General features: G+C 53.9%; 1 protein-coding gene across 2 annotated transcripts; it reads right to left on the reverse strand.

Moving 5' to 3' along the window:
* Nucleotides 1-1,140: 1,140 nt before the first annotated feature.
* Nucleotides 1,141-11,007, reverse strand: KIAA0040 (KIAA0040 ortholog). Of its 2 annotated transcripts, none has more exons than XM_075507892.1 (2): nucleotides 10,943-11,007; nucleotides 1,141-4,689 (listed from the first exon to the last, which is right to left on the reverse strand). In XM_075507892.1, the coding sequence occupies exon 2, from the start codon at nucleotides 4,577-4,579 to the stop codon at nucleotides 4,247-4,249; it is 333 nt and encodes a 110-aa protein (XP_075364007.1). In that variant the 5' UTR covers nucleotides 4,580-4,689; nucleotides 10,943-11,007; the 3' UTR covers nucleotides 1,141-4,246. The 2 variants fall into 2 exon arrangements, with proteins under 2 accessions (XP_075364007.1, XP_075364008.1); XM_075507893.1 differs by lacking the exon at nucleotides 10,943-11,007 and adding an exon at nucleotides 10,523-10,577.
* Nucleotides 11,008-22,469: the final 11,462 nt, after the last annotated feature.

Raw genomic sequence — 22,469 nt, forward strand, 5'->3', positions numbered from 1 at the left:
CTGCAATTTCCCACAGCGGGGAAATGCCGCTGCAGAGGGACAGACGGTGGATGCTTCACCCACCCCTCCACCGTCCCAGCACTTACCCAGGAGGAGCAGGGAGAAGGCATGCCTCTTCCCACAGACGTTGCACTCTGAATGGTGTAATCTGGAGAGAAGACAGGAGAGTCTTACTGCACTGGGTACTTGCTTGGAAAGCAGCAATGTTACTTCTGGTCACTGCTCTAGGCTTCGTTGGCTGAATAAATAGAGGAATAGTCAGTGAAGATCCCGTTCTCCCTTCCTAGTGGGGTTTCAGGGACCTGTGGGGGCAATTTTTGCATCCCTTCAATCCCTGGACTGCTCCAGGATGCTCAACTTGACATCAACCCCTGCCTGTTTCTAACCTGGGACCCAGGAACCTCCCATTCTCTCTGCAGCCCACACTACACAAGAACGCCTGGCCCTGAATACGGTGTGCAGGGCTGCCGTCTGAAGAGAAGCAAGGTGTGCGTTGCTCATTCCTTCCCCCAAAAAGTGTGTCTGCCACTTCCAGCTGCTTGTTGCTGCGGTCCTGTGTGCCTCTTACCATCAGTCTCCTCCACAGCTTCAGCTCTGTGAGCAAAGTGCAGCTTGGTGCATCGTCCAGGTGAGAGGCAGATTTATTTTTGTTCTCATGGAGGGAGAGCTCAGTGGTGCACAATTTGGAAAGGCTCTGCCCAGCAGAGGTGTGTGCCTGGTCCCATGACGTGCCCAATGCAGGCAGCTGCGAGAAGCTGCAGACGCTGTCAAATACTTGTCTGATCAGAACCAACTGGGGTAAACTAATCTGTGCTGCCGACCCTCTGCAAGGAAAAAAACCCCTCTGCAGCCCACCTCCTGCAGCACAGAAACGCTGCTTTTCTTCTTCCCACTACTTTTTGCCCTTGGGGAGAGGTGCTTGACTCTGTTCATTAACAAGGAGAGGCCATTTAACTTGATTAAGCTAAGCTGTTTAAGAAAACATCTCTCCGAGCTGCACAGCTGGCTGTGGGCAGAGACTGCACAGCCTCTGCCCGCTGAGCTCTCCCTGTGTCTTATCTATGGCCAGGATGCAGATACAAGAAAGATTTCCCCAGGAAAATAAACACATGACTGAGAGCTAGAGACACAGCATTTGTTTGCAGTTTGAGAGTAATTTATTTTTGTTTTTAAAAAAGAAACATTGAAAAAAAAGGGTTTTTGTTTTTTCCCTGTTGCATGGACTGTTCAGGAAAATAAAAAGGTTGATACCAAAATGCAGTTGTGGGGAGACAGTGCAGATGTGTCTGGAGAGCGGGGACCCAAGCAGCGGAGTTTCTGTACCATGCATCTCCTGCAGCCTTGTTAGTGTGGGTGCTGCAGGATTGCTGCTGCCTGGCTGATGGGTGACAGATCCTGGTGCACCTCAGGCTGTCGCTGCTCTTTTGCTTTTGCCTCAAGAAGCAGCTGATTCAGTGGATGGTTTGGCTAAAACAGCAGCCCTCGAGCGAGTCAGCCCCCATGCTTTATGGGGTGCAGAGGCTTGGACCATCCACTGGTCAGATGGATCAGGGCAGGGTTGTATCCTGGTCCCTCCCCGCCCAGCCCAGGTGTGGTCTGAATGATGATTTTGGGGAGGTCTTGAAATTCAGACCTGGCTCTGAACTCCCAAAGGCCTGGATCGGAGATGTTGTGTGTGATGCAACACAGACATTTTCTTGACAGCTCTCTGGTTCTTGTAGGAATCAGTTGCCCTTGCCTGAAACATTACTTGCTAACCCTTCCACAGAAGGACAGTCTTGCAGGGGAGCCATGCAAAGCCCAGCAGCTCCATACCAGGTAGGCTGTACTCTGCTGGAGCTGGCTGCCTCCGTGCCCTGCTTGTTCAGGTAAGCCTCTGGCCTCCCATCATGTTTCCCTTCACTCTGACTTTTTTTTTTGATTCCTCCAGGCAGCAGCGCCCTTCCTCCGGGGCTGTTGGTGCCTCTGGAGTGCAGCAGGAGCACCTGCATGGGCAACTCTTCTGCCTGTGGAAGGAGACTGCTTTGCCCACCTGGTGAGCTTGGAGGCAGGAAGGCTGGGAAAAGTACCTGGATGGGGGAAAGGAGGGAAGGAAGAAGGAATAATACAAGTGCAGTGCTGGTTCTCCAGGATCCTGGCTGGACTCTGGGTTTGGGACAGAGACCAGAGCTATTCCTGCATGTTTCTCTCTAGGATTAGGTGTGGCAAATCCTAATTTTTTATAGCATTATATGTTGCTTCCTGTTTTGGAGGAGAAGGGATTCACTTATTTCAATGCTAACAAAGCAAGCTGGAAAATAAGGCACATATGGGGTCAATTTAAAGGGCTGTGTGAGGAGGAGCCTGGCCTCCCGGCTGTTACCAGCACAGCCGCACGCAGCCAAACCCTGTGATGTGATGTTAACATCACCGCCCAGTCCGAGTCAGACAAAACAGGCTGCGCCGGGACTGGGTGGCACAAACGGCTGCTTCTAACTGGTGGCTTTGCCCCCCCCCGCCGCTGCTGCGTGCCCCGGGAGCCGGCGGCATTGCCCTTGCCCGGGCTGGAAGTGGTTGTGTCTGGCAGCTCTGTCCAGGCTTGCCCACGTGGGTTTAGCTGCTTGTCCCCCAGGTGTCTGGCTCTGGCTGGCAGCTCCAGTCTGCTCCAGCAACTTAAGAAGTGGAAGAAAGTGGGAGGAAAACATCCAGTGTACAGACGTGGGCAAAACCCAGATGTGACGGGGCTTCTCATCACACGTGTGCATCCCTCGCTGGCAGAACAAGCTGGGGGAGACGGAGCCTGGCGGGGCAGAGAGCAGGGGGCAGAGGAGACCCCCAGCTCCTCAGGAGGTAGGCTGGGCATGCAGGCGTAGGGCAAGCAGAGGGTCGCAACCAGAGTAGGGGTAAGCGCTGTGTGTGGTCTCGTTAGCTGCTATGCCCGGCCAAGCTGTCGCACATCCAAGGGAGATGAGGATGGAGAAGGATGCAGGGTCCAGCTGTATGATGCATCCCTGGGTAAGGGATGACTGTGGGCATGAGCTTTACTCCCCTCTGCTCCTACAGCACATCCCAGAGCCGGCCGGCTTGACAGCTGTCCAGAAGCCCTCTGCATGGCGTACAGAGCTGCCTGCGTGGCATCAGCTGGCGACAGTGTGTGCTTGTGGGTCTGTGTGTGTCTAATGCGTGGCACAAGGACTGCAGGGAGAGGGGATGACCGAGCATGCCGGGAAAGCGTGTCTGCTGCTTCAATACTGCTTTGGTGTGCCTAGCCCCACAACAGAGGGGCCTTTGGTCCTGCTCTTCTTTAGTAATTCAATAAATAACTCTAATGCCCGTAGCCAAGCCTTTACACAGCCTCGGCTTGCGTTTCCGCTCTTGCAGTAGCGTGGTGGGCTCTCTAAAGGCAAGTCTGTATAAAACAGTCTTTCAAGGAAGATCTTTTTTTAAGTGCTGGTGCAAAAGGGCTGGTCTTGCAGCCTCCTCTCTCCTCCCTGCCTCTAGCCTGGGTGGCAACGCATCTCTGTGCTTTGCTGCTTAAGGTGGTGCCTTGAGGTCTCTAAGGTTGGGCTGAGGGCATCTGTCTTCAGGTGCTCTCAGTTGCCTTTGGTTTGGTGGCCAGGGAGATGGCACATCTTTGAGCTGTGGGGTAACTCTGCTCTCAGCTTTTTTTGCATCTCCAACGTGAGCTGGGTTTGGACGGAGCCTAGACAGTCAAATTGTGCCATCTCCGTGGCAGGGCAAGCAAACGAGGCATGCCTGTGCTTGCTTCGCACGCGGCCGTCTGTGTTCGTGCAGGGGGAGCGTGCGGGTGGCTCAGTCTTTGAGTGCACGTGGTCCTGCGCGCCCTTGTCTGTGCGATGGCACGTGTGCTCGCACACAAGTGCAGAGGGAGCGCCTTGCACCCAGTTCGCTGCATGCCAGCCCGGTGCGTGTGCATTGTGCTCGTGGCGGGAGGTATGTATGGCCCGGTGGCAGATCACCTTCGCGTGCTCAGCAGGGGACGTGTCTGCATGCGCGCCTGTCCTTTGCAGGGGTTTCTGCCCTTGGGCACGCTCTCTTGGTGGGGGAGAAGGGGCTTGTATAAACCTGTGCCCAACTGCCTTGCTCTCTGCTGGCCCTTCAACAGGCTGGTTAGCTGCTGGGCTCAGCCTCTTTTGAAAGTCACCATAAAGTGGCAGCAGCTTTGGCATCTCCTCGCCCCTCGTAGTGCACAGCTGAAAGGACTGGCTGCATCTCAGAGGGGAGGGCCTGAACACCCTCCTGTCCGCTAGATGGGCAAGGATGGTCTCTTGTCCAGCAAGAGCAGCTTGGGCTGAGCAGAGATCCACAGGTCCTCTTCATCCTTCTTCTTCTTCTTCTTTTTCTTCTTGTTCCTCTCAGCGTGCAGCTGCCCGTTGCTGCTGGTGCCGCCTTTCTTCCTGCTTTCTCCCCTCTGGCTGCAGAAGCAGCAGTGGCAGCAGATGAAAATGAACGCAATGAGGACAACGAAGGGCAGACCCATCAGCACGGCCAGGCAGACGGTGTTGAAGATGCCTTCCTCATGCTTGGTACGGATGAGCTCCAAGATGGAATTAAAGAAAGAGCTGATCTTCTGCTCCATGTTGGCTCCCGGGCAGGCTGTCTGTGCTGCTCCCTCTGCTTGAAGGCCCTTGGAATATGTTTAGCTCCTGTAAGCGGCTAATGGACTCCACAAGTGTCCTTGGATGGTGCCTGCAGAGACAGGAAACCACATGGATCAGGTGCTTGCTCCCTCAGCAATTTTCTCCATGGAGCTGCCAGCACAGCCAAAGCCTCAGCAGGGCGAGAAGTCTGCTGCCACAGGGGACCAGGCCATGATACTGGCCACGTCCCTTTGGGTGTCCCTATCTGAGAAACACAGCCTCCCAACCTCTCCTGGGGTTCATTCCTGGTGGTGGGGATGGGCAAGGAGAGTTTTGGCTGGGCATCCCTCCTTGCCTTGGCATCTGGCCAAGCACAAATCCTGCCCCCCGGATGCGCATCTCAACCCTCGCTTGGCAGCCGGAGCGGGGAGCCTTTACAGCCCTTTGCAGGGCTTAGTTCTTAGCAGAGAAATCCTCTGCAGGGGGAGCTTTACTGTCTAGGAAGGGACTTGCATGGCCCGGGCAGGGGACCACCGCAGAGAGCGGTACTGCTGCAATCAGAGACGGGACTCAACATGTCATGGGTCTCTCCTTACCCCCGATCACCCTGGGACAGGGTGTCTGGTTTGGACAGACTGTTTCTCATGGCCCACCATGGGCCATGCAGCAGGCCTGTCCCAGGACAGGCAGCGCAGAGGCAAGGTGCGCCTGTCCCAGGCACCGCTGGCACCCGGGGGCACCGCTGGCAGGTTTGGGGTGGGGTCTGCAGTTAAGCCAGCTGGATTTTTGATGGGGGCTATGGTCAGTGGGACTCACAGGCGGTGGTCAGGCAGGCGGACCCCGGCGAGCAGCCTTGCAGCCATGGCCACCGCCGTGCACCCGGGGTTGGCCACAAAGGCAGTGGTGGGGGAGGACAGGACGAGGGTTGGCTGGGGATGGAGGAGCCTCTGCCGTGCCTCACCTGGGAATTGCTCCAAGGGTTGGGTAGGGCCGAGGAGCATTTCTGCAGCCTGACGTAAGGTTTTCCTCTCTCTGGGGAAGGGAGAGGTGCTGCTGAGCGGCAGGGAGCTGCTGCCTCTGCTCATGGCTTTCCTCCTCTCCTGGGGCCAGGCAAAGCTCCCGGGGGTTTTGAGTAGGGCAGGGGGCTTTGTGCCAGGAGTTTGCAGTTCTGGTTCAACACGAGGATCACTACATTATGGGTTGTGCAGAGGAAGAGCTGGCAGGAGCAATACCAGGCTCTAATACTGCGTTTCACCCTTGCTCAGCATTTTACATCAGTGTCTTTGCCAGCCTTTGGGATTTAAGCCCTGTAGCATCTTGAGGGAATGCCGAAATCCCCATGTGCACAAGAGGAGAAACTGAGGTACAGTAAAAGGAAAGCCAACGCTTCCATGTGAGAAAGACTTAAGAGGTACAGCCTGAACTCCAGAGGCGTTCCGGAGGGTTGCTCGCTGTCACTAAACCCAGATCTCAGGTAAAGCAGACCCATTTCTAGCAGAGCCAACAGCCACCAGGCATCTGGGCTCCACTTGTTCCCTGTGACCACCAACTCGTTGGCTCTCCTTCTGGCAGCTCTCGCAGAGCCCGGGTGCCTCTAGGGAGGAGCGGGAAGGGGACCTAGGCTGGTTTCGGTTAACGCCTCCTTGTCTACAGCGCTACCATTCCTTGCTTTGAATTGCATTTATCGCTGTTGTGGCACCTGCTAAGGGATGCTCTCTTGTACCCGGTGGTCTGGGAGCTGGCCCCTGCCCCGAGCAAAAGGATGCTCCAGTTCACCCAGCCGGGATGCCACCGTGCATCCTCCCGCCTTGCTTTGCAATTACACCCTACCTCCTAACGAACAGCAAAACTGTCTGCCTTGCCCGAAAAAGAAACTGCAAGTCCCACCCAACCCTAACTATAGCCCTTGCGCTGCTGCCGCTGCCCCAGGGAGGAAGCAGGGCTGCCCTGCTGAGGTGGGAGCTGGTAGGCAGCCCCCAAAAAGGCGGCTTCCAAGGGAAAACCTGCTTTCAGAAACACTGTCCTGGGACCTACAAAGCTGTACGGGGTCTTGTCGCACCAGCCGTCCCTGGCTGCTGGCTTTTGTACCCGATTGCCAGAACTCCAAGAGCTGAATCCTTCAGTGTAGATGCTGAGATCTCAATCTGGGACTTACATAGGATCTAACCACAAGTGTTGAGATCCTATGTAAAGAGAAGGGTTTATCCTCCCTGACCCCCTCAGAAACAGATTGACCACTGCAAATTTATTGTTTCGATCTACATGAGAGCGTAGCTGAGCTGGCTGCAATTAGCTGGTGGTTTCTCTTTTGAACATACGTGTGGGAAACGTGATGAAAACGGACGTTTTCTGTGGGTGCCTTTCTGTAAAACTCCCATAAAACACAGCGTTCTGGGAGGTGGTTTGGGCTTTGGCTAAACAAAGACATTTGTAGCTAATGTTTTATTGCTGGATTTTTGTCCAGTCTGCTGCATCTTCCAGTTTCTGCTTGCTAGAAGGGGAATTAAAAAAAATATATATAGTGGGGTTTTTTTGGAGGTAGACAAGCAGGATGGTAAGGATGCCAGACATGTATCCAGGAGGGAGGGATGGTGCTGCAAGAGGCAGAAGAGCCTCTTCCACCCCACCTCTGCTGCCGAGAAGCTTCCCAGCCTCGGGAAACCTGCATTGCCTCATTCCCCTTCCTGGCAGAGGACAGCGATATCACCGCCGTCCCCACCTGAGAAATCATGGGCTACCACAGAGGGCTCGGAGACTGAAATCCCATCCATCCCCTTCCTACCCCCTGCCTGGAGCCGGCGGTGAGCGTTAGAGATCTGCTTTTGCTCAAAGGAGAGATGGGCGAGGGCTGTCTGGGTGCTGGTCTCTGCTATCTGCTGCCCGCAGGCATTACAAGCAAAGGGCAAGGGGGGAAGCAGTGAGAGCCGCTTCTTAAAGCTGCTCCCTGTCCCAACCTTCATCCTCACTGAGGCCTTCTTTAGGACAGCTGTAGTAAAGGTTAAACTGCAACACAAATAAACAGAGCAGCTTTTCCTCAGCCTGAATCATCTGTGTGAAGCAGGTTTGCCATGTATCCATAAATATCCTGACAGCTCATTATCCAGGCAGGAACACTGGACGCCTATGATACACTTCACTCCAAAAAAGAAGTAAAAAAACCAACCCCAAAACAACTGCCTTAATTTCAGACAAAACAGGATGTACAATTTTATTCCTGCACTGAGCTGCTTTATATTTATTGCCTCTAAACTTCTGGGGAGGGAAGGAGGGCTGGAACTTCCTCTTAATCTTGTAATTAATTGTTTGCAGAGAAACAAAAATGAAAGGGGAAAGAAAAAAAAAAAAAAAAGCAGAGCCCTTTGAAATGTTTCCACTTTAAACTGGAGCTGAATGCTCTGCAGAGGCCCCCACTGCTTGTTCCTGGGAAGTGCCCAGCTGGGGATGTTCGGCTGCGCTGGGCAAGCCTGGAGCAGCAGGGATGCGGCCGAGCATCCCTTGCAAGGGGAAGGCAGAGGTACCTGCCCCTGCCCTGAGCAAGCAGCACCGGAGTCGCAGGGCCACCTTTCAACACGGCTATGCAGCTGCTTTTCAAATGCCTTTTCTTTTTGGTGTGCACATTGCCTTCTGTTTTGTAGATGAAGGGATGTCTGTGCGCTAAATAAAGGGGTTCTTCAGTTTAATATATAAAAAAAAAAAGGGGGGGGGGAGGGGAAAGTAGAAAGCTGGTGCCTTTTGAGCCACAACTCCAAGGGCAGAGGGGTTACCCAAGGCCACCCATTGCCAGCTGAAAGCCTGTGTGCACAATGAGGAGCTACATTTAGGAAAAATCTGTGCTGCTGCTCAATTTGGTGCGACAGCAACATCTCCCCTTAGAGAGGGGATGAACGGGAAGAGCTGTGCGGGGGTCCACCATGGGTGTGAACCAGGTGCTCAATGCACAGGGAGCTGCAGCTGGGAGGTCAGCTGGTTTTTTGGGTCAAGGTATGGGACCAAAAAATGGGGCGAGGGAGGCACTGAAAGACAGGGCAGTGTCTCAGGGAGGGCTGCTAAATGCCCTGCTAAATGAGCTCTTTGTTTTTGTGTAGCCAGTGCTGGCAGCGAGTCAGGGGAAAGCTGACATGGTAACTTGCTTGGGAAATCCTGCAGCCAGGGATGGACAGCAGCTCTGCACGGCTGGGGTTCCGCGGCTTGTGTAAGTTTTAATCAAAGTTGGGCGTCCAACATGGGGTTCTTTAATCCACGTTGGCTCTGAAGGAGCCGGTTTTTTCAAGGGTGGGGAGCATCTGCCACTCCTCCAGAGTTACGGGCGGCCGTGGGTGGAAAACAAGCTCCTTTTGAGGGCCAGCTTGGGATGGCACCTCAAACCATCAGCGTGCGTGGCTTGCCTGGCTGAGCTGGGGGGTAAAGGCTGCCAGCCTGAGCATGGGGAAATCAAAACAGAGGGGTTGCCTTGGCAATGCTGGCTTGCCCACATCCTGCGCGCTGCAGAGCAACCACAGTGGCTGGGGACAGAGGTATAGTTTGCAGAAAAGTTGCAGTTTGCTGGAAACAGGGGGCAAAGGGCTGGAAACTGCTATGCAGGGTCACCGTGGCAGAGGGGAGAGAGCTGGAGATGTTTTAGGACCTGATTTTGCAAGTTAAGTCCTTTAGGCTCAACTTTACAAAGGCTCTTATGTCTGCGTGAAGTCCTCTCCAGCCTAACAAAGCTCGACCGGCTCCTCTCAGCTGACACGCAGCCCGGCTGAGGTGGGAGCGGGGCTGCTCTAAGGTGCTTCTCCTTACATCCACATTGAGATGTAAGGGGCAGCTCTGGAGGACAACCAACCTACAGCCCATGACCTATGGGGTTTGGCCCCGAGTACTCCTAGGTTATTTGAACTCCCGCACGCTCAGTGTCCAGCTACAACTCAGGACTTGCAGAGGTGACACAAAAGCATCTGACCTGCAGCCACCGCCATTTCCTTAATGTGGATGAGAACTCACTTCTGGTGAGACCTCACTTCATGCAATGGATGCTAAGTGGTGCAAAGCAGGAATCACAATATTAAACTCGACCATTTCCTTCTGTTATTGGCTTCATATCAGCTTTATACCCGCTTTCCACTGGCAGCGATAGCTATGGGTCAGGCTAGGAGAGGCTAACTTCTCTCACAGAGCCTGCGAGCTCTCCGATACAACGAGCACAGACACAGCTACGCACGCGCACGCAAGCGACATCTATTTTCCCATTTGCACCTGCAGACTTAAGGGAAAACTGGATGAAACCTGACACTGAGGGTGAGCAGTTTCCTTAGCTGGGATTACACGTTACTGTTTTGGAAATGGTGAATAATAAGAGTTTTGCCGCCGGTCTCTCAGAACTCACAGCAGGCTCCAGAGACCTTCCTCAAACGTTATAGAACAAACACCAAAAGCCACCACCCAGCAAACAAAACTAACTAAAGCTTCCTCGTATTCCCACTGCCATCAAACCTTCCAGCCAGGAGCCGCACGTAGATGCTTTCATCCCCTAAAGGGAGCGATTTGGAACACTACAGATATGAACGTCGGATAACAGGGTTAAAGTGAAACTATTTTGCAAGCTGCTGCCTGGAGCCCGCTCTGCCATCGCCATCTGCGCACACACGGCTGCCATTGGCCCCGGGATCAGTGCAACTCCCGGCCAAAAAGACCAGTTTTGCTTTTAGAAAAGCACCAATATCATCCCTGACAGCACCGGGAGCTCCTCTGAGCCATCTCGGTCTCCTCTGCAGCGTGGTACAGGCAGCGCTGCCTCCCCGGGGCTGGCAGGCAGCCCCCACCCTGCCCACCCGTGGCCCTCCCTGGGGTGGATCGCAGATGTTTTTGGTTACAGGAGGCTCGGGGGGCTGCAGATCCACCTGGGCCAGCTCTGCAGCCCTCCAGGGGAGAAGTAGCAGCAAAATGTGTTGGCGCAGCCCTACCTCTAGCTTTTGCGACCCGAAACCCCTGGTGCTGGGCAGGCCTTCTTCCGCCAAACGTCCCCTGAGGGGTGGCTGCTCTTCATCGCCATTTCTCAAGTGCCACTGTCCCCACCCGGCTCTGCCAGCATCTGCTCCGCAGGCTGTGCCACGGTCCCACCGCCCCTGCCCAAGCCCCGTCCCCAAAGCCGACCCCACCGCGGCAGGCAGCTGCCTGCACTGCTGCCCGCCCGCGGGGGTACGGCCAGCAGATGATGTGGCCTTAAAACAAAAGAAAAAAAAGCCCTGGATTTGGACAACACAAAACCAAGGATAACGCCCAGGGAAGCTCAGCCCGGCCGGGCGATGCCCGGCGGCTGCGGGGAGCCGGTTCCCCCGGGACCCACCGCCCGGGGACCCCCCCGGCCCCGCCGGCCGACCTACCTCGGTGCCCGCGGCCCCTCGCCTCGGCTCGTCCTCCCGCCCGCCCCGACAGAGGCTCCCGGCGGCCGGAGGAAATGGGACGCCCCGTCCCGCTTGCCTCCGCCCCCGGCCCGGCCCCGCCGCCCTCCCTGCCCCACCTGGGGCTGCCCGCCGCGCCCCGGCCGCCTCTGGGTGGCACCCCCCCTACACAACCCCAAAAGTGTGCGGGGGATAAGGGGGGACCCCGGTGCTTCGCCGGCCGCGGGGTCCGCGGGCGCTGCCGGCCCCGGGTGCTCAGGAAGGGCTGGCAAAGTTGGAGTTGTTTAGTCTGGAAGGAGGCACGGGGGAGAGGTACAAAACCAGGCCTGAAATACGCCAAAAGTTGCTGGGAAGAGGGGGAGGACAAAGTGTTTTTCCCTCGCCGGGAGGGAGGCCCGGGCTTCGGCGCAGCAGAGCTTTCCCTAGAAGCTTTTTTGGGGGGTTGCGGTGGGGGTTTGCAGGGGTGGCAATGCTGCTCTTGTTGGTGGGAGGCTTTTAAGGACACGGCGGACCTCCATCTCCTGAAACGCAGTGCCAGGACTGCCGCTCTGCACCCCATCACCACTGTCCTGCCCGATGCCCACGCTCTGTCCCGGGAAAGGGGACACTGCAGCAGGGCGGGAGGTGACCGAGCATCCCCACGGGAGGGGACACCGTGGGGGCTGCTCTCCATGCACAGCACCTGGCAGCGTTACGGGTGCTATGCCCCCATGGAAATAATAAATGATGTCTCAACCTGAGGAAGGCCCTTCAGGTTGTGCAGGGGTTTGATATTTTCAAAATTTGATTTCAGTTCAATTTGGATTGCCCCCCCCCCCCCCCAATTTTCATTTGCTGCTTTCTCTCTGTCTTATTTCTTTTTTACCTCTGTATGAGGGATATCCAGGATCACCAGATCCCAATTGCTTTCCAGTCCGGGGCTGAGCTATCTCCACGCAGCGCTGCAATGTTGACAGCCAGGCAAGCTGTGACTAGAAAAATGTTTTGCTGGAATTTTTCTGGCCAGCTTGAATCCTTCTGGATTGCAAAACCTCTGCGCTCGCCCTCCTTGCCCTCCTTCGTGCTCCGGAGCCAGTGGCTTTGCTTTTCCGCTTCAGCCTTGGTGCTAACTTGTCGGGCTGGAGTAGCCGGGGCTGCCTGACCCTTTGAGGCTGCTGGAAAACAGCCCTGTGCGCCCGGTGCCGTGCCCCGGCAGCGCCAGGAGCAGAGCTGCAGTGGGATTATGGGGAAAAGAGAGGCAGAGAGGAGGGGTGGAGGGATGGAGGCAAGCTGCCTGCCAGCCCCGGCTGCCTCTGCTGCCCTCCCTCCTGCTGCCTTCATCCTAGTGCTGGGGCCGGAGGGGTGAGAGACCCCGAGAAATGCACGTTGCGGGCTACAGCTTGTTCTAAGTGCCTCCTGGTAGCCTTTGGCAAGGTGTTCATGTGCTGTGGGAAGTACCAAACCCTTTTTACCTAAAGGTTTGCTGCTTGTTAATGCCAGGAAATTTTTCCTTGGTTTTACGCTACAGGTGGAGATCCCTGGGCTTTGCACCATGTTCATGGCTCAGCCCTTCCCAGCTCACCCCACCCTGGCTCACCCCGTCCCATCTCACCCCATCCCATTTTACCCCATCCCAGCTCTCCCCCCCTCACTGAGCCGCAGCAGTCCCCTAGTTTGTGGATACTAAATCCCCCTCATCACCCTACGAAAATGCCCTTCCTGGAGCACGCAGAAGAAGCCACCTGGGTGCTGGCAGTCACCCGGGGGACACCCGGCCACTCTACAGCACCAGATAGTGTAACGTCAACTCTGAAACCACTCTTAATAGGGTTGCCTGGAAATATTTATTATTAGAGGTCCCTAAGGGTGAGTGTGGCTGGAGGCGTGAGGCTCGGGGGCACCTGGCTCTGGGGGGCTGAAAGCCCTGCCAGTCCCTGGCAGTGCTGCTGTGGCAGCGGCAGCTCGGAGGTTTGCTTTGTTCCTTGGGCAAACAGCCCTGCTGGGGCTCGGTGTTTTCTTGTTGCTAATTTAATTTGGCAGAGGCCTTGCTGAGGGAGGAGCTGCTGGTCTGGGCACCTTCCTTGGCTTTTCGGGGCCCCCTCTGAGCGTGGTGCTTTGGCACCCGCTTGGCTTTGGGCAGGAGCGTTGCTGCACCCCTTCGACAATGCGGCGGAGCTGGTGGGCACCGATAATGCTGACCTCAGTATTTAAACCTCTTGTGATGCTGCTGCCCATAAAGGAGAGTCTTGATGCTATCGAGTGTAGTGATACCATTAAACCAAGTTGGGAAGCATTGGATGGACTTAAAGAAGCTTAGAATTAACACAAGAATATACAGATATAATAGTCAGACCATGGCTCTGTCTAGCCCGGCATCCTCTTCCCCATTGTGATCCATAGGAGATGCTTTGAAAAAATATAAATGCCATTTGATGCTTAACCCTGTAAATATCTCCTGCAGCGAGGAGTTCCATAGCTCCTTCACATGCAGCATGGAAAAAAAGTACATTTTGGTGGGGTTTGAACCTGCCACCTCCTAGTTTTGTTTGGCATCCAGCGTATCTCGGCTCCAAGGGATCGCGATTTGTTTTGCAGAAACTTTAATGAGTGAGAGGAAGCTGACTCAGCTGCTGATGAATCACTGCTGCTCCAGATTACATGTCTCTCTGCTTGCTGGTGCCCCTCAAGCTGAGGAACTGATTAAGCCCGGATGAGACAAGCTCCTGTCACATCATGGGATGTCGGTCTGGGCCCAGCTCTGGGACCAGCTGGAAATCAAATCCCACCTCCAGCCCCTGTTTTTCATCCATGCTTCCCAAACTCCTTATTTCCATGCAAGATCAAAGCCTTTCCCATGCCGAAAAGTCCCCCTCATAACTTCCATTTCCTCCAAGGTCCCCTCAACCCCTAATTTTATTTGAAAAACACTACTAATTTTACACTGAAAATAGAAACGCCCTCTTGTTTCCCCTTTGTTTCATTGGACTCAGCTGATTTATTTACCAGTTTGCCCTATTACACAGCTGGGAGCTTCACTCCTGCCTTGATAACACCCAGCTGGAACACGGGGCTGGTATATTTGGGTTTTTCTCAGCACAGTGGAATGGGAGGAGATGCAAAGTGACTGCAGACACGAGCACACCTTTCTTCCCCAGCTGCTTTTTCTGCTCTCCTCTCCGGTTGTGATTTCTGTTTGCAGATGCTGGCCTGGCTTAAAGTAAGCAATGGAAAACTCTGCTCTGGGAGAAACATTCCTCTCATTTTTCCCCCATGCTTCTGCCTTTTCCCCTCCCTCTCCCCCTCCCACAAAAAAAGCCTGCAGTTTAAACACCAAAAATAAACCACGCCCAGTCATGGGCTGGATAAAAATAGCAGCCCTTGGTATTTACTTTAGCAGCAGCAATAGGCTTTCCGGCTTTGTACGAGAACAGGAGAGGCAGGAGCGGGATGGGATGGGATAGTGACCCTTGGAGGGATGGAGGACAAACACTGCACTGGTGTTTTTGGGGCTGGCAGGTTCCATGGGAGCTGCTCCCTCCCCTCCTTTCCCTTGGTTGGTGCCTGCTGGGCTCTGTCCCTTCTGGGAAGGGGGGAGCCCTGGGTGCAGGTTGGGCTCAGGTGCCCCGGTCCCACCTTGGTACTGATGTGCTGGTTTGGGGCTGCCCTTAAGTGCCTGGGGCTCAGTCCCGCATGGGCAGCGATGGGGGAAAGGCTGCTCTTAGGGGAAATGCCCAAAAACTGGTGAGTTTTTTGGGGGTGCCTCTTCCCCAAAAACCTGGGAGGCTTTGGGTTCAGCTGGGCTTGCTGAGGTGGGTCTGGGTCTGCTGGAGCATCCCTCCCCGGTGCTCGGGGGAAAGAAAGGGCTGGGGTGGGGAGTGAGGTGGGGTCCTTGGGTGCATCCTCAAGTCCTGCTTGGTGCTCGTGTTGAGCAAAGATGGTGTACAGGGACCTGCTTGTGCATGGGGAAGAGGGAGGGTGCATGGCTCCGCACCCGATGGGGTGAGAGCAAGCAAGAGACGGCTCAGGGTGCATTTCCGTGTGCGCCACGGGGTTTGGGAGGAAAGAGTTAGGGCTTTTTGTTGGTTTAGAGCTGATGATTGTTTTGTGTGTGTAAGCCTTCAGGAACTCCTTCCTGAGGAAATCCTACAGGCAGCACTGGCGGTGGGCAAGGGGAAAGGAGACGTGCCAGGGCTGGGCAAGTCCCAGCAGCATGATGTGGTGCCTTCCCATTTAGGAACGGGTCAACGATTAGTTATGTGAAGGCCAGGGGATGAAAAACTCGTCGGTGAATGGCAGTGCCCCTTCCCTTGGCATGGAAAGACGGTCACTGGCACTGTCTTGATGGCTGGATTTGTGGAAGGTGTGAACCAAAGGCAGAGGAGCAAGTGATGCTCAGGCACGGCCCTGGTGCCCTTGAGGACCAGCGTGTGCCCCGAGTTGTGGGAAGTGGTGGCTCGTGCCTCTTCCCGGAGCAGCTGCTCCTGGGGTTTCCTGCACCGTGTGGGTGTTGGATCTGATCTGCCAAGGTTGCTTTTTAGGTGAAAAACCAGTTGTGCCGGCTGTCCCCTCCGGCACAGTCCTTCCTTTGGCTCAGCCCCAAAATGCCAAGGAGCAATCAGCGGCTGTCCCTTGGTGCCAGCTTCCCCTGGAGCCCAGCCGAGGCGGGCAGGGAGATCCAATCCTGTTTCTTTAATGATAAGCAGCTGCCAAATTTTTTTTTTTTTTAAGGTTTTTATTATCCCTTCCCCTCTGTAAGCCGCTTCCATGGGGGAAGCTGTTCCTGGAGATCTCCGGTGAACTGATGTCCCTCGGTTCGGGGCCACATGAGGATTTTGGCTGGTGGCACCAGAGCGGTCAGCCAAGGTGTGCCCTCATGCCGGGATGTTTTGTGCTGCCCTTGGGCCTTAGCTTCTGCCAGGGGACTATTTGACCCTTGCTCTTCACAGTTCAAAGTCTTCCTCCTCACCATCTCATTTGCTAATGGGGGCTCGGTGGGAGGATGCAGCTGGGCGCCGGGGCTTGGGCAGGGTGTCTTGGTGGGGGCTCACCCACCCCCGGGGAGGGAACCGAGAGCAAAATGCAAATCATAGTGGGTGAAAGAGGAAAAACACACCAAAAGCCTTTCTCCTGGGGGTGTTTTGCCTCTTTCTGTCCCCCATGAGGGAGAGCAGGTTCCTTTATTTGGAGCAGCGAAGTACCCCTCAGGCAGGGGGGAGAGGTGGCCTTGGGTCGCGGGTGAGGAACTGATACGAGACGGCGAACGGGCAGATGCTGGCTGCTTTCGGCATGACTCGAGTACAGCGGGGGACATGGGACCAGGGGGAGGGCCAGAGCCTGTCCTCAGGAGCAGGGGGACACTGGCTGCCGGTGCTGCTCCCGCAGCCCTGTCCCCTTGCTGCTCTTCTCCTGGCTGCCTGTTTCCAGCGCCTTCTCCTGAAATCCTTAGAGGGATGGTTTCCCACTTCATCCCCCCTTCTATCACTTTTTGGGAGGATTTTTCTTGTAAACATTTGCAGAGTTACTTCCTTCAAACCCTTCTTTTGTTGCGATGTCACCAAACGCAGGGGACGGCGCAGGGACAAGGGGCCGTTGTGGTGAACAGAGGTGGCTTGTGTTCCCACCAGCATCCCGGTGCTCTCTGCTCTGCTGTCCGGCAGCCACGCCGGGCCGGTGCCTGCGGAGGAGTAATGCCGGGACATAACCTGGGTGGGAGCAAGAGGATAAGCCGCATTGCTGCAAATAAGTGTGCTTATACATTGCATGGTACGTGCTATAGGGGGGCTGCATGCCTCCAACATCCTTACCGACAGCAGAAAGCAATCCAAAATATGGGGAGGGAGAGAATTGCCACTATGAGAAAGTCCCTAATCACAGCTAGCACTCAGCTTCAATACTTCTGCCTCAAACATAACGTATATATATATTTTTTTTTGATGGAGAAAATTGCTGAAACAGGTTGAAAGCAGAAAAATCGCTGCATGTTGATGCTGTGGCTATAGCACAGGGAAGGGGGAATAAGCCTGTGGGCTGCTATTCACAGTCCTCCTCATCCCAGGGAGAGGGGACAAATCAATGAAATTTAAAGCCCTGCATTTAATTTTGATTAAAAGAGATATATATATATTTTTTATGCTCTTCATAATTAAGCTTTAGAGCTTGTAGCCACAGGAGTTGAAAGTATAAAAATGGGAATGGGGGTTTTAAAGGGATGATGAGCACATCCAGGCTTACGAGGGGGAATTAAAACCCAAGAATGTTAAAGATGGTGCTATAAAAATCACATCCCGCAAGGCATAAAGCAGCTGTGAATTCGTGGGATGAGGGTGCCCCTTCATCGACCTGCTCCAGCCTTGCTCCTGCAGGCATTGCACCTCCTCCTGCAGTGCTGCTTGCTCCTGGGCAAGCATTTCCCTTGTATTTTTTTTGGGCTGAGGTTGCAGGGCGTGTTGCTGGGAATGCGTTGCTCGAGCTCCAGGTTTGGGACGGATGCCCAACGCCCTTGCTGAGGACCTTTGTACACCCTCCTGCTGTTTGCTAGGGGAACAAAGTTCCCAAGCATCGCTCATGCAAGAAGGGGACTTTGGTAAGAGGGCTGTGATGAAATATCGCCGTACAAAGTGCAGATGGAGGCAGGGGGGCTGGTGGTGGGATGCTCTGCGGTGGCTGGAAGTGCCCGAAGAAGAGAGTGGCTGCCCGCAGTGTGGCTGTGCTGCCTGCGGGTTCTGCCTGCACAAAGCCTGGGCTGCCTGGGGAGGTGTGCTCCTTGGAGAGGCTGAAAATGTGAGATACCACCATGTGTGATACTGCAGGACCATGTCTAGAGTATACGGATTGCTTTGAGCTGTGCAAGGGCAGAGGGGCCTGTGCAATGGGAGTGGTGGGCACCTGCAATGGGTGATAGGGCAGAAGCTCCCCAGGGGTTGGTGTGGTGGGGCAAAACACCTCCCTGGGCTTAAGTCAAAGCTTGGAGCATTTAGAAAAGGGCTTGTGCCAGCCCTCACCCCCTTCTAATCCCATCTGAAGGATGGAGCTGGGCCATGGCTCTGATTTTTGGGAGGTGGGTTATGGTCCAGAGGGATGCTGTGGCTCCACATGCTCCTGCCTTCTCTGGGTACCAACCTCCGAGTGGTGTGTGCCCACCTCATGCATCTGGTTATTGCAATGGAGAGTCCGTGTTTCCTTCAGCTGAGCTTTTTTGGGGGTGCTCTGCAGGGATTGGAGGTCCTGAGGGACCTGGGCCCCACCTGGCCCCAGACGTGCTGAATGGGGAGTACAGTGGAGGGCACTGCCCTTCTCTAAGGGACCATAAATGAAACCGACTGCGTTGGGCCAACTGCTTGGCCAAACTGCGCAAGACTGGGATGCAAAGCACCGGTGCAGGCAACCCCTCCTCCCCATCTCCATCCCTCGGCTCTTCTGCGCACAGGGGAGACCCCCGGGCTTGCCTGAAGAGTATTCCGTGGCATTTACTCCCTTCAGACCTGAAAAAGGTCATTTAATCCAGACAGCTGAGTCCCTCAGGCTTCAGGCTTGGCTTTTCACTGTGCTGGTAGCCACGGTCGAGGTGGGGAAACCCCACACTCACAACTTCCTTTTTTTTTTTTTTTTTTTTCCTCTTGAATCGGAGCAAGAAAGAGAAGTTGAGAAGCTGCCGCAAAGCAAATTCCCCTGTTTTGTCTCTCTGAAATTAAATTTAGAAAATATTGAAGCAGTCTGGCAGAAGAGCTTCTTTCGGGCTTTCTCATCCTGCCTGGCTACGTGTCAAACGTGAAAACTTAAGACGAGGAGGTCTAAATAAAGTCTGCATGTGAAACAAGAGGAGACTTTCAGAATCCTCTGAAATTCATACTTGTCCCAGACATTTTTGCTAAATCAATGTTGGGGTTTGGTGTGGGTTTTTTTTGTTTTCCACTGGGAGCATGTTCTGCTGGAAATAGCCTTGCAATTTGGTTTTCAGTGGGGTTTCCTTCGTGCTGGGAACAGATTGCTGTCTAAATTGGGAGAACAGCTTTAACTGAAGACTTCAGGTCGTTTTGCTCTGCTCCCGAGCGTTTACACCATGGCTTTGCTTTCTCTGGCTGTAAGCTGCAGAGCCGAGGGCCTCTCTAGCTCATGGGAGCAGCTAAATTTATTAACAAAACATCTTGCGCTGGGCTGAGGCCAAAGCGCAGCTCCCTGTCTCACTGGGGTTAAAAGACTGGCCGTGCTGACCAGACTTTGTGGTCACTTCATTATCATTTATTTTAACAGGATAACTTGGGCAGGGGGGACCTTGGGAGCCTCTGGTCCAACCTGCTGCCCAAGGCAGCCCCCCAGGGTCAGATGAGGTTGCTCAGGGCTTTCTCCAGCCTGGTCTTGAACACCTCCAAGGACGGAGATGGCACCACCTTTTTAGGCAGCTTGCACCAATGCTGGGCTGCCCCCCTCAGATTTCATCCCTCTATATTTTTTTTTATCCCACTGGATGTCCTTTGTTTCTCATCTGCTCTATTCCTCCTGGTTCGTGTTTCTTGGCATGCTTTGCAAACGAGGAGTGTGCCCTCTTCCAGCTGCTGCTGGGCTCGCTGTCTCAGCTGCATGACACCTTGCAGCTCAGCTGCAAACCGCCGAGTGAAAAACCAAGCCCCCGTGGCCAACTGCTTCAGATGCAAAAGTATCTGAGCTCCAGTGGGGCAGCACATGCCCTTGCAGGAGGGTGAGAGCATGCAAGTCCCTGCTAACGAGCTCCCCAAGCTCCTTCTCCCATAGAATAAACAAGGATTAGGGACAGGGGACATGTATGTCCCCACTTGGCGTGAGTTCAGGGCTGCGCTGCTGCGGGGCTTGGATGCACCAGGACCCCGCTCCCACTCCAATCCCAGACAGGCACACGGCTCGCTCCTTCGGTATCTTTTATTAATGTATAGAAAATGCATTAAAAAAAGGAACTATACATAGCCTAAGAGCGGTCAGGACTAAAAATACTAGTTAACAATGGTTAACAAGCGTCGATCCCATTCTCCGAGCTACGTTTTCATTACAGGGTGGGGAGGGTTGTTTAATATATTATTTATTTATATTATTTATTTTATTTATGCATTTATTTGCTTTTATCTTCCCCCTCATTTGGTTGCATTGGTTTGTGTTTGAATTCATCAGAACCTGTTCAAGGGATTTCGTTGCCTCCGTTCTTCATTCTTATTTATGGTTTTAAATTTTTTTGAAGTAATAACCACAATTCCAGGGTAACATCTGTACACAGGGGGCTGCTTGTTTGTTTGTGTAGGTCTTCGTGTCATCATCCTTCTGAGAAACCACTGACACCTGGAGAGCTGTGGGCTGAGTACTGAGGTGGGTGTGGGCATCAGCATCTCCCCAGGGAAGAGCCTTTCCCTCCCCCTTACCCCAAACCTCTCCCCTGGAAGGGGCAAGGAGCTGCCACCACCATCTGGGCACCATCAGGTTTAAGGAAGGTGGAAGGTGACCCTGGAGGGTACTGGTGGTCCCCAAGGGGCTCAGTTGGGTTTGATGGCCATCCTGGGGTGCTTGGTTGGCAGAAACAGGGATGGGCTTCTTGCTTGGCCCTGGGACAGAGCCCTTTGTTAGTAGGTGTAAGCATGAATTAAAGGTTTTTTTGGGGTGAGAGCTCTTTGCTGGCAGTGTCTGGTGAGGTCAAAGCTTGTGGGTGGTGCTTGGGGGCACAGGGCAGGGGGTGCATGGTCACCCCGGGGTGTGATGGTGGGAACATACCAGGAGAGCAGCTCTGGGTCTGGATGAAGGGTACGTGCTGGCTTGGAGGTGATGCACCAGGTAGGTATTTTGGCTCCTGCTGTATTTCAGCAGGTCACTCTAAGCCTGTGGGCACAGGGCACCCTGCCACAGGGACTGCCTGAGCATGACTGCCTGAGCCCTCCCCTCCTGCAGTGCTAGGGATGAAGGTGGTGTGAGCTGTGCTCTCCACACCACAGTGCCTCACCTCTGCTTCATCTGGGGTGAGCATCGCTTTGGGAAGGAGGTAAGAGGGCATTTAGGCTGGTACTGTGCTTTGAGATTCCCGCGGTAAAATAATGCAAAGATGAGGAGTAGAAGCAAAGGCTTCTCCCCAACCTTTGTGTGGCTCTGACACTCCTCCAGCATCCTTCTGCCAAAACCTGGCTACCTTTGGGGAGGGCCTGGCCTCTATCCTTCCCCAAATTATTAATTTATAAATGCTGTCTTAAGGATCACTTTACTAAAAGCAGCTTTTCCTTTCAGGCCTTTTTTTCCCCCCTTTGTTTACATTTTAGTGCAGTGCATGGTGGGAAGGTGGGCTCAGAGGTCTGGCAGGAATGGAAACGGAGGGAAATTAAAATGGGGCAAGAGATGAGAAAGTCCCTTGGTGTTTCATTCCAGGATTTTGAGGTTAGAAATAAGAGGCGGCTTTGAAAGGCTACGGGGGTCCTGGGCACCCATGGTGCTCTGCTGGGTGAAGGACCTGATGTGCTTCTCCCTGCTTGGTGTTATGGGATCTGGCATCTCGCAGTGGATAGTGTGGTTCTGGTAACAGCTTCAGGTTCATTTTGGGGTCTGGGGCAAGACTGGGCCATACGAGCTGGATAGCAGAGGAGCCACCAGAGCCCAGTGATGGTTCATGTGCTGGAGCCAAGGTCTCTCAAGATGAGCATTGTGCAGGATCCAGGCTGGGTTTCTGGGAATTTCAGGCCTGTTGCCAAGACTTCATTCAGTCTCAATGCTGTGCTGATGGGGTACAGGGCCAAACTTGCTCTGGTTGGAGAATGAATTCAGAAAAAGGGCTTGCCCAACCAGTGATGGAGGGTAAAGACAGGCTGTATTTAATCACCTGGCTGTTTGTAGCATCAACATTAAGCACAAGTTTGCTTGGAACCGGTGGCAGGAGCTTTGCCCAAAAAAATTCATCAGGCAATGATGGAAAATAAATTTCTGGAAAATTGTATCTTGTATATGGACAATGTGAATAAGGGACAATGGCCCAAATGACCGGGTCATTGTTGCTGATTCTATGCCTAGGCTTGGGTTAGGTTATCACCAGAAGAACAAAACCAGCAGGTGTAGATGCCTTTCCTTTAAAAGATTTTAGCATCTGTGTTTCACCAGGATAACGGAAAGGTAACACCCTGGTACAATATGTGAGATCAAGGACCAGCATTGGTATATAACGGCAGCGGAAGGTCTGATATTATCTCCAAGGTAATCCTTCAGACTTGATGATGGAGTTGTGTCAACCAGGTCCTCTCATCCTGGTTACAGGACTTGTAAAAGGGATGACAAACATGAGCAGGGAGGGAGAGATATAAGTCAGTAAATCTATTTAGAGAATAATGAACCTTTTTGAGGATCTTCTTTTGAACCTCCTGGAAAAGCTTGGCATGTTTTGATTTTCTGTTTCACTTGTACTTTTGAAAAAGAGAGATTTCTTGCCTTCCACTTGACTGCCAATGATGAGCTCCCGTGTTTCCACTGACACCTCTTCCTTTCACCTGGGTAGATAAGCAAACAGCACCATCCGAGACAGGCGATGAATGCCTTCCAC

The sequence above is a fragment of the Mycteria americana genome, chromosome 7 (genome assembly GCF_035582795.1).
Source record: "Mycteria americana isolate JAX WOST 10 ecotype Jacksonville Zoo and Gardens chromosome 7, USCA_MyAme_1.0, whole genome shotgun sequence".
Classification (NCBI taxonomy): domain Eukaryota; kingdom Metazoa; phylum Chordata; class Aves; order Ciconiiformes; family Ciconiidae; genus Mycteria; species Mycteria americana.

Coding starts and splice junctions, on each gene's coding strand:
- KIAA0040 (XM_075507892.1), bottom strand. CDS start 4,579: ATGGAGCAGAAGATCAGCTCTTTCTTTAATTCCATCTTGGAGCTCATC.